At 39.8% G+C, this 14,461-nt stretch overlaps 1 protein-coding gene across 1 annotated transcript in view; it reads right to left on the reverse strand.

Moving 5' to 3' along the window:
* The window catches only part of LOC145419088 (uncharacterized), a 29,129-nt gene extending 23,861 nt beyond the window's left edge, over positions 1-5,268 (reverse strand). The window contains exons 1-2 of the mRNA XM_080287332.1: positions 4,910-5,268; positions 203-273 (exon numbers count right to left, since the gene is read on the reverse strand). Of these exons, the coding sequence (XP_080143458.1) occupies positions 203-273; positions 4,910-5,225 (387 nt within the window). The 5' untranslated portion in view covers positions 5,226-5,268. The remainder of the gene's footprint in view (positions 1-202; positions 274-4,909) is intronic.
* Between the last annotated feature and the right edge of the window lie 9,193 nt (positions 5,269-14,461).

Here is a 14,461-nt window from a genome sequence, read left to right on the forward strand (position 1 = left end):
CAGTAACTTCAAGAGAAGAAAAATTGTTATTCAAAATTACACTGACTACAGCTAACAAAATTTTAAAATACAGTGGGTAACTATGGTACCACATAATTATGAAAACAATATCTCTTCAATTAAAAAAAAAAGTAAAAATAATTTAGCTCCTGATGACAAGCTTGCAATATATGGTATGGTACTAAAAATAAAATCAACTTACTTGTTTACTAATGTCAAGGCCCTCCAGCCAATCTTTGGGAAGTTCCTTCCACACTCCAGTATATGACTCACCTGCAAAACATATGTACAGTATATACAGTATGTGCAAGGAACAAAGACAGTGTCATATGTAGAAATGATGGTTCTAGCCTTGCAAGCTGAGGATGTCTTATCTGGTATGCTTCACTCTGGTTACTACTCAATAATTTTACTCAGCTCTGCGATAACCTTAGACTGAGAAGGTTAGAATTTCCAATTACTCTTACATCCTGGAAGAGAGGTCTAGCTATCAAACCCTCCCCCCTAACATGGAATAAACTAGTCCAAAAAATAATTCCTTACTTTATAGAATGATAAACAATGAACAAATACAAAAGTATACTGGTGTGTTGAGCTTCAGAAAGCCTCCCGGGGATCACTAGTGAGTAAAAATTATAGCCCACAGTTAGCTAGTTAGAAGCAGTGTGGTAATATTTTGATGACCTCTTACACTTTTGGCGACAAATTTTCTAACTCTCTTTGTGCATGGGAGAGGCAGTAATGAACAAAAATATCTACAGCAACAATATTTCCTTAGAACTAGTAAGATAATATATACATAACAGCACCATTTTCCTGAATATTACACTTACCCAAGATACATGACACTGTTTACTTCCTAATATTAATAACCTAATCTTATAAAATGGTTTAAACACTACACCTTTATGGCATCAGATGCATAAGGGCCTGGGGCTAAGCTACTTAGTCTAGATATTCTAAGCAAGAATGACCAGTCGTTTGCCTCTGAGTGACATTATGCGAGCTATGAATCTCAACTAACCCACTCATTTAAAAATCCCATGAACCAAATCTAACATGAGCGCCTTGTTGCTATTACTGCTGTTTTTTTTTGCTGCAGCCAGCCCCAGCCTCATCAGGGCATGATTCCAGTGGACTAAAAGTAACTGGCCACCTCAGTGGGACATTCCCAGATCTTTTGTGGAGACAATGCTAAAGGATTCTGAGGTAAAACTTTTATCATGCAGGCATGGCAATTCCCCATCTCACATTCTTAAAGAAAGTAACTTTAGCACAACATGCAACACAGATAAATCCTTGTTGATAAATGACTACAAAATGTAAATAGAACAAACTTTATCTATTTTTAGCGCATTTGAAGAGGCTGCCTGGACACCCATGGCAGCTTGCTTACTGACCATTCCACCAACCTAACCTAACTGAAGCACCCCAGACTCCTTATGATTTTAACCACCCAGGATTGCCACCACCATACTATCTATCTATCTATAGCCCGACACCCTAATCCCGCAAAGGGTGGCCGCAGACAAAACGCCTCCAAGTCACTCTGTCACCCACCATTTGACTCCCCTCCCCCCAACTCACCCCCCCCTCCCTCCTATACCTCTCAACTCCATCCCTCCACCTCATCCTCGGTCTACCCCTCCCTCTCCCTCCCTCCACCTCACCTACATACACCCTCTTAGTCAGTCTTTCATTCTCCATCCTCTCCACATGTCCAAACCACCTCAGTGTATTTCTCCTAATCTTTTCAACCACATCCACATCTACCCCACAACGTTCCTTCACTTCTTCATTCGTCAACCTGTCCCTCCATGTCACTCCACATGCTCCTCTCAAGTAACTCATTTCCACTGCTCTCACTCTTGACTTGTTCCCCTCTTGCAAGGTCCACGCCTCGCTTCCATACGTCAGGGTAGGGATCACAATACCATCATGCAGTGACTTCTTAACTTCCATACTCACCTCCCTATTTCTCATCACTGCTTTCAGTGTGCCAACAACCTTCCTTCCCTGCTGTACCCTTTCACGTACTTCATCCCCCAAAGTTCCATCCTTACTCATCACACTACCCAAGTACTTGAATGCACTCACATTCTCCATATCCTCACCATCCAACCTCACTGCACACTCTGTGACTTCATTCCTCTCAAACACCATAACTTTACTTTTGTTTACATTAACTTTCAGCTTCCTCCTCCTACACACTGTCCCAAATTCATTCACCAGACCTTGCAACTCCCATTCATCTTCACTCAACAATACTGTATCATCAGCAAACAGCAACACCGGAAGCTTCCAAATCTCACCCTCATTCATTAGGGCCACCCCGACATCCACTGCCCTACCTTGTACCTCCTTTACGACCCCATCCATATATATATTAAACAGCCATGGAGACATCACACACCCCTGTTTCAGTCCCACATTGAGATCAAAGAACTCACTCAGCTCTCCATCCACTCGCACCGTAGCCCTAGCTCCCTCGTACATACTCTTCACAGCACTCAACAATTTCCCCTCCACTCCATATATTCTTAATACCTTCCACATACCTTTCCTATCTATTCTGTCATAAGCTTTCTCCAAGTCCATGAAGGCAGCGTACACTTTCCTTCCCTTCTCTAGATACTTCTCCACTAAACATCTTAGAACAAATATCTGATCTACACACCCTTTTCCCTTCCTAAATCCCCCTTGTTCTTCTCCAACTAGCTCCTCTGTCATATGCCTAACCCTATCAATGAGTATTCTACCATATATTTTACCAGTCACACTAAGAAGGCAAATACCCCTATGGTTACCACATACTTCCCAATTCCTACAGTATCAGACCACAACTTATACCCTAACCTATCCTAATTATCCTGTTAAAGACTGTGAGGCAAAGTATTAATGCATTCTGAGTTTAGTTAACCCACTAGACCATGTAGGCTATGGTAGCATCTATCTGTTAGTTCAGCAGTTACCAATCAATGTAATAACTAACAGTCAGTTAACAGCACCCCTACCAGTACCTTAAATGAATGATGGGCCCTTTCACCTGCCACCAGAGTACGGTATAAAAAAAAAAAAAAAACAGAGAAAAGTGGCTGGGTACCGGTATATGCCAGTGGCTGTTGAACAATGCACAATACAGTATTAATATACAGTGCAATACAAGGTACTGAGTAAATGTAGTCTAAGCAATTTATCACCCACACCTGCCAGTGGCAGAGCATAAAACAATCATGCTGGGTCAAGCAAAGCTTCCAAAGGCATCATACACGAGGGCCCATATATATTGGTCTGCTTCTGATCTGACAGGTGATTTATCATATTGTAGGGGCTGCTTAGTCAGAGTTATCAATGTTTACCCTGCATTATTTATTCATTTCCTACTCCCACTGCCACACCCATACCCATACAGGCAGACCAAGCCATCCTCACAACACATACCATATGATACTGTTAGCAGAGTCCAGTTGAGTCTTATTTAAGGACTTGCTAGTGGCGTCTGGCAGTGGGTGGTGGATGGATTGTAGAGTAAAAGCTTCAAAAGCAAATGTATGTACACACATGTACACACACACAATGTATGTACACACATGGATATGATAGAGCACCCCTGGTGCCAATGGTGTCCCCAGGTTGAAGAAATAATTGAACACTTCATATTATGGTGCCCTAGGTTCCACTCCCTTCACACACTTTTAAGAGACCGACTGGTATCTCTGGGAGTTTTTTACTTGTCTCTTCACATCCTCACGGGAGGGAGTAATAGGGACCCTCAACTACAATAACATTTCGTGCAGTACACGTCTGACTTCATCTGTAAATCATGGGAGCTCTCCTGCATATAATGTAAGACCCTAATCAGTCTGCATTAGAAGGGCATTGGGCCATTGTTTTGGCCATGTCCCTCAAACCCACAAGAAGAAGACACACACACACACACACACACACACACACATGTAACAATAAAGGACGGAAACTTACTCCTACTCGAAGACATACACAGCCTGAGACCAGAAGATACAACCTGAAGCTAGCAAAGATGAGGCACAGCATGAGACCAGTTTGCAATGGGCTGAGTTCACTTAAAAAAAATACCATTACTGCCACGTAATTTAGGCTAAGAAAATGCTAGGGAATCCAGAAAAAAAAGTCAAAATGAATGATTATGAGGTACCTTATATTAGCTGCCCTTCATAAAAAAAATTAATTCTTTGCCACACAGACACAGCCTTTCCTTATTTCATATTGAATTTAGTCTTTCACTGGTTACCTGCTATGCTTTATAGATAAATTACCATAGATACAGGAAATTTAATTTACCTGTGAAATATATAAAGACCTGTTTACATCACACATACTGTCATCCTGATGAAGTTACCACCAAGAGCAGAACTTGCTACCAAACTCCAAATGCACATCTTACTTTTGGCAATTTCCAAATTCTATACCAATCTGTTAGGTTTGGAAAATTTCACTAAGTTAGGGCAAAAAGGGATTTGGCCTGACAGGTATCCAGATGATCTCTAAGGTTAGTTAGTAGCAATCCTAGGTGGTTAAAATTAGGGGGGGTCTAGGGAGCAAAGCCCCCCAGTTAGGAAAGGTTGGGCTGGATCGTTATGTTTCCTATAGATTTAAATGTTTGATGCGATGATGCATCCCATCAGCAAGAACTTTGGTATTCAACACATCCAGTCAGTTACAGACTGCCATGGGTGAACCGGTGGCTTCATTAAATATTCAAAAATAGACATATTTTATTGTTACTCTACACTTTTTGTTGCATAAAATAACCAGAAAACTGTCCATGTTGCATAGTGTACTAAAATTGCTTTCCTAAGGAATACAACATTGTAAGAAGACAGTTGCAATCACCGTGCCTGTGTGGTAAAGTTTTACTCATGAAAATTACCAGTCACTCCAGACTTGATTGGTCTAAAATAAGTTCCACCAAAACTGCCTGCTTGTAAGACCTCCTTCGGTGTCATGTTAGGTCGAAAATCCGGTGCATCATCAAACACCAGATCACCCTTTGCATTTCTTGTTGGCTCGGGGGCAGTAATTGTAAAAGGACCTCCACACCAAGTTTCAGTCTGACTTCTTTCTTGAGTATCTGCTTTCTTGCTCTTCTTTGGCTTCTGGCTTTCCACACCCACACTCTTTCCACTTAGTTTCTTTGAACTGCCTGATTCACCAGATGATTCATTCACAGACCTTTTTCTACCCATGTTTCAATAATACAGTACTATTATGCAGGAGTTTCCCACACACCTTCCTGTGATGTGATACAATGTTGTTGAGGTGTTGCCTTTACAATGGCACCTCTAAATGGTTTCCTTCTTTTTCTTTCTTCTGTGTCTTTGTATGGTCACACCTCCTCTTCTCTTACTACATGCTAACTATAATCAGTCACCTGAATTTCTGAGCTCCTTCACTTTCCTTTCTCTTTTTTTCCAGCATTTGAATATAATTAATTTCTCTTTTTCTATATCACTTTTATTAAATAGGAGGTTCCCAATTATACTATTTCTTTCCTCTATATATGGCTGTTGTAATTCTATCAGTCGTGTTCTTTCTTCCACATATCCTGTGCATTCTAATAAAAAATGTACTAAGTCTTCCATCTCTGCATTGCACATTGGACAATTTGTCTCAGTTCCCTTGAATCTATTTTTATTTGCTAAATTTAGAGTATTAGATCTATATTTAAACAGGATTATGGTGGCTGGTATATTGTCATATATTTCATCTACTCCACCTATTTCTTCCATTTTTTATATACTGTTAAGTTAGATTTGTTTTCCATGTCTTTTTTCCATTTTTTTGTGTCTTCATCATATGATTTCCTGATCAGTTCATCTTTTGTTATATTTTTTAACCCTTCTGTATTTAGGTCCAGATCTTTTAGTGCCTTCTCACATTCCCTCATCCACTTGCTTTGTTTCCCTCAGTTCTTCTATAATTTCAATTAATAGTACATTACTTCATCCTTTTAAAATTCCTTGGAGATACTGAAGTTTTGCTCTCTTTATTTTGGTTTCCATTAATGAGGCTCCTACTTCGCCCCTCAGGCAGCTTACTGCAGTGCTCATATTACCTCCCAGCATTGTTCTATACACCCCATATTCTGTTTTCTGTAATTCGTCTATTTCTTCCTTGTTAAAATCAATTATTACCGCAACATAAACCCCAGGGAATGGTAGGCTCTTCCAGTAAGTTTTACCAATTAATAGGTTATTGCATCTCCTAGCCATAACTGAGTAGGTTAAGTTTGCTAATCTTTGTGCTTTCATAATGATGTTTTATGTCCCTTGAAGCAATCCTTAGAATCCACTATTGTTACTCCCAAATACTTTATTGAATTTACCACTTCTGTACCCTCTATTTTTGTTGGTTTCTCCTTTATACTGAATATAAAGAATTTACTTTTTGCTTTATTTCTACTCCACAGGCTTTACTGACATTTATTAACCTTCTAATGTTAGCTTTGCCCTCAGTTACTGACTGTGAAAATAGTAAGCCATCATCTGCAAAGAACAAGGTGTTGATTTCAAATCCATTGTCTCTATAGCCTAGGTCTGCACTTTCAAGGTGGTTTAATATTAAGAAGGTTATCAATTTGAAAAGTGTTGTTGATCCTGTGCATCCTTGCCTGATTCCATTAGTGATTTCTATCTCATTTTTTATGTCTTTGCTTAAATTTATCATTGTCTTATCTCCTTGGTATATTTTGCTAATGCAGTCTATTATATTCTCATGAACCTTTACTTATTTTAGTGCCTCTATAATTTTCTCTCTTTTAACCCCTTAACCGCGGGGCATCACTTCCGTGACACTCGGGAGCAAGGGATCATACCGCGGGGCATCACTTTTGTGATTCTGTGTTATTTTGAATTCGCCCGGGCTTTCAAGTGGTGGCAAGTATCATCTATCAGTACTACCAGTGTCCAGCTATACTCAGTTCTGCTAATGTCACCTGTACTCCCATCCACTGTTGACAATTTAGCCATTTTTCTCCTGTCCTTGACTCCCCCCCTCCTTACCTCCCCTCCATTACCCTCTCCTCCCGCCTGACCACCAGCGTTGCACTACACAAGTGCTGGACGGATTTTTCCACTCATTTTATCCATTGAAATGTGCCCTTTGCCCTATTCTTTTACAAAATAATATATAAAAGAAAGAGAAAAGGTAATTGATACTGCCATACATCTGGAATGGGCTAATTATCACCTGGCAACACCTCATGTGCACTTGTTCGCTAATTTTCCCTGTTTATTTCCCCTTGAAATATGCCATATAACCTGTTCTCATTATAAAATTACATATAAGAAAGGAAGGGAAAAGCCTAAGTGATATTTACATTCACCTGGAACTACCTAATTTATTATGTATTGTCTAGATTTCCTGCCAATCATTTCATAGCGTATATATTAGCAGCTGTCACCACGCTGACACTGGCAGCCCTTCACTGCCTCTAGGCAACAACATTCAGTTTACTGTCGTCTTTCAAGGTGAAACCACGTCGGATTCGCGCCTGTCCAATTCCGCCGCTTTTTAGCCACATGCAAAGGGCCCTGTGACCTCTACCGCTAAGTGACTGCTGTGGAACGTGAACTGGCTAATTTATCAATGAAAATGATGGACAGCGACTACGATCTTTCTGGTGACTCTAAAACAGTGCAAGTGGAAATGTAATACCTGTAATGTGTAAATAATGTGAAGACAGCAAGTGAAAGCAATGAATGTAAATATAAGTGAACAGTGGAAACTAGTTTTATAAATTACTGCAAGTGACAGTGCATAAGTGTGAATAAAATAGAAATGTAAATAATGTAAATAATACAGAGAATGTAAACAGAAATGTAAATGAGTAGTAATAATATGAGTATATATACTAGGAGTAATGAAAGTTTCACTCTAGCATGTATGAATACTATGAGTTATGAAAGTGAAAGTGACAGATTCGCTCTCAACGCTAGTATACAGGACGAGAAAGTGAATGCCTGGAGTGAAAATAAAGTACTAGTACTGAAAGAAACTTATAGATATATATTGTATATATAAATAAGTGTAATAAAGTGCTAGGAATATAAAGTGTGAGTGTGTTTATAAATAATAAATGACAGCTCCGCCTCAGATTACCATCGGGGAACCAGCATGGGAGGAAAGCTCGTATGCGCTCGAAACTTACATTGGTTTCACAGTTTTTTTTTTTTGGAATATGGACTCCAAACTACTTGAAATTCATAGAATAGTGTTTGTAGTTATAATATCAAGCAGTGGAAACCATATTACAGGGTTTCGGGAAGTGTAAAGTGAAGACTTCGTTACCCAACTTCAGAAGTCTCCACAAGTCCTACGGTACTCGACAAAGGCTCAACAAACATCCCAGGAGAAAGCGGAAAGTATGTGCCATATGCATATGTAATTATAATATTCTACGACTAATAACTGATTTTTGGCAAATATTTTTAGAAAGTCTGTCGGAGCGCGAATATCCTAGCGGGACACGCAAGTCAAGCCAAAACAACCCCGCAGTTTAGGGGTTAATGGAGTCGTATGCTTCTGAGAAATCCACTGCTGCTATGATTAATGGTGTTTTATTTACATAGCTGGTGTTTATACAATACTTTAAGATTAGCAGATTGTCCTCTACCCTTCTACCTGTCGTGAAGCCTGCCTGCATTTCACTATCTAGTCTATTGATTTTTAGCTGCTGTTCCACTTTCTCCTTTATTAAACTCATGAAAAATTTATATGATAAGTTTGTAAGGGCTATCGGTCTTAGATCTCTTGCAGTTGGTTTTGGCACCTTTGGTATCATAACTGTTTTAGAAGTTTTCCAATTGTCTGGGAACTCTCCCTCTTCAATTATTTTATTTAAACATTTTGCAATTTTTTTCATACAATTCTGACTTCTTAATAGCACTTTATAGCATTCTGGTTTAATTTAATCTGAGCCTGCTGCCTTCCTGTTCTTTATGCTCCGTAGACATCTCTTTACCTCCTCTATATTAATAATTAGCCTGTCCATTGGCTTTACCCCTGTTATTATTTCCATTGCCATATCCAAATGCTCTCTTACTGTGTCTGGAAAAGAAAGCTTCCCTTTTAACCCTGTATCATTAACTTTTACTTCTTTGTTCTTCTTAAAATTTTCTATCTCCTCCTCATTCCACACTTTTGTTATATTGTTATTGTGCTTTTGATATACATTTTTCCAAAACTATTCCATCTCTTGACCTGCCTGCTTACTATTTAGTCTGTCTCCCTCTGCACTGTACAACTCTGTTTCTTTTTCTCTCCTTAACTCTTTGCCTTTTAACTTGTTTATGTGGTCCCATAATTTTTTGCTATTATTTTTGCTTTCTCTGACAGTTCTTGTTATTTTCCTTTCTATCTATCTATTGCCAGACGCCTCAATCCCGTTTGGGGTGGCCACAAACAAATCGCCTCCACGTCGCCCTGTCCTCCGCCATTTCACTGCCCTGCTCCCAACTCACACCCGCCTCTCTCATATACCTCTCCACCCCATCCCTCCATCTCATCCTCGGCCTCCCCCTCCCTCTTCCCCCCTCCACCTCACTCACATACACTCTCTTCGTCAGTCTTTCACCCTCCATCCTCTCCACATGGCCAAACCACCTCAGTGTGTTCCTCATAACGCTTCCTATCACATCCACATCCACACCACAACGCTCCTTTATATCCTCATTCGTCAGCCTGTCTCTCCACGTGACTCCACAGGCTCCTCTTAAATAACTCATTTCCACTGCTCTCACTCTTGACTTGTGTCCTTCCAACAATGTCCAAGCTTCACTTCCGTACGTTAGAGTTGGTATCACAATGCTGTCATGTAGTAACTTTTTCACTTCCATGCTCACTTCTCTGTTTCTTATCACTGCTTTCAAAGAACCAGCAACCTTTCTTCCCTGCTGTACCCTTTCATGCACTTCACCCTCCAAACCTCCATCCTTACTCATCACACTACCCAAGTACTTAAACGTACTCACATTTTCCAATTCCTCACCATCCAACCTCGCTGTACATTCACTAACTTCACCTCTCTCAAAGACCATCACTTTACTCTTCCCTACATTCACCTTTAGATTCCGTTTCTTACACACTCTCTCAAACTCATCCACCAAGCCTTGCAGCTCCCCTTCGTCTTCACTCAACAACACAGTATCATCTGCAAACAACAGTACAGGAAGTTTCCAAACACTATCCTCTCTCACCAGGGCCACTCCAACATCCTCTACCCTACCTTGTACCTCTTTTATTACCTCATCCATGTACAGATTGAACAACCATGGACACATGACACATCTCTGTTTCAAACCAACTTTCAAAGAGAAAAATTCACTTAGTTCACCATCCACACGCACTGCAGCCTTCGCACCATCGTACATACTCTTCACAGCATTCAACAACTTTCCATCTACTTCATATATTCTTAACACTTTCCACAATCCTTGTCTATCCACCCTGTCATATGCTTTCTCCAAATCCATGAAAGCCACATACAACTTCTTTCCCTTCTCTAGAAACTTTTCCACTAAAGATCTAAGAATGAATATCTGATCTACACAACCTCTTCCCTTCCTAACGCCTCCCTGTTCTTCTCCAACTAACTTCTCTGTTCTTTCTCTAACTCTGTCTATAAGTATCCTACCATACACTTTTCCTATTATACTAAGAAGACAAATGCCCCTATGATTACCACACACTTCTTTTTCCCCTTTTCCTTTGTACAAGGGAATAATTATACCTGACTTCCAATCCTCTGGGACTCTACATTCCTCCCAGGCCAATCTGCACATCTTCCACATCCATTCTACTACTATCTCTCCCCCATGCTTCAGCATTTCATCACACACTCCATCAATTCCTGGGGCTTTCCCCGATTTAACTTTCTTCATTGCTTCGTGATCACTAATTGCCTCTATGATTAACTCCTGGACCCTTTTCTTTTGTCAAGTGTACCTAGTGTGTAACCTTTCTCTATCCTCAATTTCTTTAGCATTCCTCTTCTCCCTATTTAATGCTTTATTTTTCTTGATTTCATCTCTTATTGTCTTATTTATCCAGGGTGGTTTCTTTTCTTTGTTCTCATTTATCTTTCTCCAATACATTCTTGTTAGAATACTCTCAGCCTTCTCTTTCATTATTTTCTCCATATTTTCTCTCTCTCCTTCTCTGCAGCTTCTCTCCAACTCCTCTACATGCCTGCTCATAGCTTTCTCATCTGTTCTATTGTATTTTGTATTTTCCCACATGTTCTTTTCGAATTATTTTTCACGCTCACAGTTGAAGTCTATTGCTAACATGTTATGATCTGATAGGTCAAATTGTCTTTTCATCAATTACCACATGATTAAATCTATCATCCATAGGGGTGTTTACTAACGATAGCACTTTTCTGCTGTCCTCTCTCCCATGCGTTTCTCCTTCACAACGCTAATGACTGGTCCCCATTTAACAATATTAGGTTATACCGTACTCCTCCATCCATCTTATTACTTCCTTCCCAGTGCTATCCACCTTCTGCTTTCCTAGGAATCCTAAGTGACTATTGAAATCCCCTACGTGTATTAAGGGTTCCTGTATCTCTTTGATTTTATTTTTGATTTCTCCTTTTACTGCTTTGCCACGTTGTTTGTCAGCCTCACTATCCCCTACTGGCAGGTACACAAGTATTACAGTAGTTTGAATCCTAGGTTGTTGACTTGGCAATTACAATACAATATGTCCTTGTTTAATGTTTCTATATGTTCCACGTTTACATCTTGATTTCCTTCATATTGTAAACTGGGGTGAATTCGGACTCGGACATTATTGTAATAAAAAGTTATTTAAATTAATTAACAATTAATGAATAAATGTATTAGAAATCTGTTTGTGCCCAATTCTTTGTTATTCTTTACTGTACTTTGTGTATAACGATCTTTAATATATCACGTGGCACATACCAATTTACCAAATATAAACTAAAAAGCAAACATGTAAAAAGAATGAAATTCATAACACTGGCAAACTTTCTTTGGCAGAAGTGTTGATGAATTGATGCAGGAAAGTCTTCGGTGTCCAGACGTACTTTCATGAGTAGTGTGAAAGTGCAAAGTAATTGGCATTATCTTCTCAATCTCTTAACTGGACATTTAATGAAATTTTTAAAATTTTAATGCAAATTGGAGTCAATTCGGACATTGGGGTCAATTCGGACAGGGGGAGTATGAATGAAAAAATAACTTTTTTTTACAATGTACTATTGCCTACAACTTGTCAGATGTGGATATTGTAACTGGGTTCATATGTGTCATTTACAGGTATACTTTTGAGCTGTTATGGTACTACCTGTTTAAGCAAGGACACCCAATGACTCGAACATTTAAGAAAAGAACTATACTCAGTTTTTTTTATCGAGGCAAAATTGCACTTGAGAGATTGGTGATTATTGGCTGAATGCAACATTACTTCATAATCTAGCATTATTAACTGACAACAAATATCTGAGGGGGATATTTGGGTTAGTAAAAATTTTTTGGACATGTTGTATTCAGCCAGTCATCATCAACCCGTCAGGTGCATTTTCGCCTCAATAAAAAAAAATGGAGTATAGTGGAGATGGAGGACCTTATCGTTGTGAAAAAGAAATGAGGAAATTCCAGCAAGCCTGTGCAGATATTTCAAGTGGAAAATTAAGTGTAAGACAAGCTGAAGTTAAGTATGGATTTGCTAAAAGCACTCTGAATGATGCTGTCATGAGGAAGCATCCTAAAAAGCAAGGTGGACAAACATCTTTTACTACAGATGTTGAAGATATTATTGTTAAGCACCTAAGAACTATTTCAGACTGGGGATTTCCATTTAATACTTTTGAGCTACGTATCTTCATTAAAACCTATCTAGAAAGTCGTGGCATACCAATTAGGAGGTTTAAAAACAATCTCCCAGGCTACGACTGACACGCAGTTTCCTGAAGCGTCACAAAAATGAAATTTCTCAACGTTTCTGTCAAAATGTAAAAGTGTCCCGAGCTTCAGTCACCCCTCGAAAAGTCAGTGATGGATGTACCACCCGTGAATATAATAAATTATGATGAAACTAACCTCTCGGATGACCCAGGGCGAAAGAGGTAATTGTACATAGAGGATGTAATGCCACGTTTTCGTGAGGCTTTTAGACCGGTATTGACCGGTTTAGACCAGTCTTCTTGCTGTTCTGGCAAGACAATTAGACCGGTAGACAGGTCCAAAGCAGTCCTGCCCCACAAGCTAGCCTAGGCGAGACCGGTCTGTGCATAAAAGTATGCGTATCAGCAAGCGCCAAGAAGGAGGCGAGGAACATCCGTGGCAGGGTGTAAACATCGATGGTCAAGAATAGCGGACATGGGAATAAGGTTTGTTTTAAATTACATTTTTAACGCTAGCAGAAGCCCATGCTCATCCAAGAAGGGAACCAAATAAATCTTACCATGAAGTAGAGGCTTTGTATTACTACAGATTGCACGAAATAAGATTATTAAAGCATTAATGACTGAGATCAAAATCGAGGGGAAGCATGAAATTTGTGTAATCAACACCATTCCCTGACATTTGTTTACATTCTTTTAGGCCACACCCAGTCACTCATGCAGCCAATAGCAGGCTCGGACAGGATCGGACTGACATTAGTCCGTTCTCGCGATCATTTAAGAGTCCAGACTGGTCTAAACTGGTCCAAAGTGGCCCACGAAAATGCAGCTAAGTATCCCGGGAGGGTAATGAATTCAACCAAGGCATCCACATCAATTATGTTTGCATGCACTGCATCAAGAAATCTTTTACCCCCCTATGTAGTCTACAAATCCAAACATCTGTACGACACCTGGACAGAAGGCGGTCCTCCAAATGCATGTTATAACAGGACTGACAGCGGCTGGTTTGATGGTCCCCTACACAAAATAACAGATGGGAAAGAAAGTTAACATTGGAGACAATCTTGCCAGCCACATGAGAGTAGCTGTCATCTCAGCTTGTGAGGAAAATAATATAGATTTTGTGCTTCTGCCCCCAAATTCAACAAATCTAACACAACCTCTTGACGTCTCTGTGTTTGGACCAATGAAAGGCCACTGAAGATCCCTTCTGAGTTTAAGGCAACCTCTTTAGGTAGAAAATATCCTTCGCTCCCCAAAGCGGAGTTCCCAAAGCAGCTAGCAAGACTTATGGAAAGACTTCAAAAAAATATCAAACAGAATATTCAGAGAGGATTTAGAAAGTGTGAAATTTTCCCTCTGAATGCAAAAGCAGTTTTATCTTGTGTTCCAAGTGCCAGCAGAGCTAGAAATGAACCACCTGAACAGTCAAATGGGTCTAGAAACACTACAGCTGGTCCTGCAGTTAACCCTCCAAGCCACCAGGATGATGCTGGTGACACCTCTTGCAGTAGTTCCACATCCAACATTTCAGCAGGGACAGCT

The sequence above is a fragment of the Coenobita brevimanus genome, chromosome 14 (genome assembly GCF_032717465.1).
Source record: "Coenobita brevimanus isolate Jiangsu-jjx chromosome 14, ASM3271746v2, whole genome shotgun sequence".
Classification (NCBI taxonomy): Eukaryota; Metazoa; Arthropoda; class Malacostraca; order Decapoda; family Coenobitidae; genus Coenobita; species Coenobita brevimanus.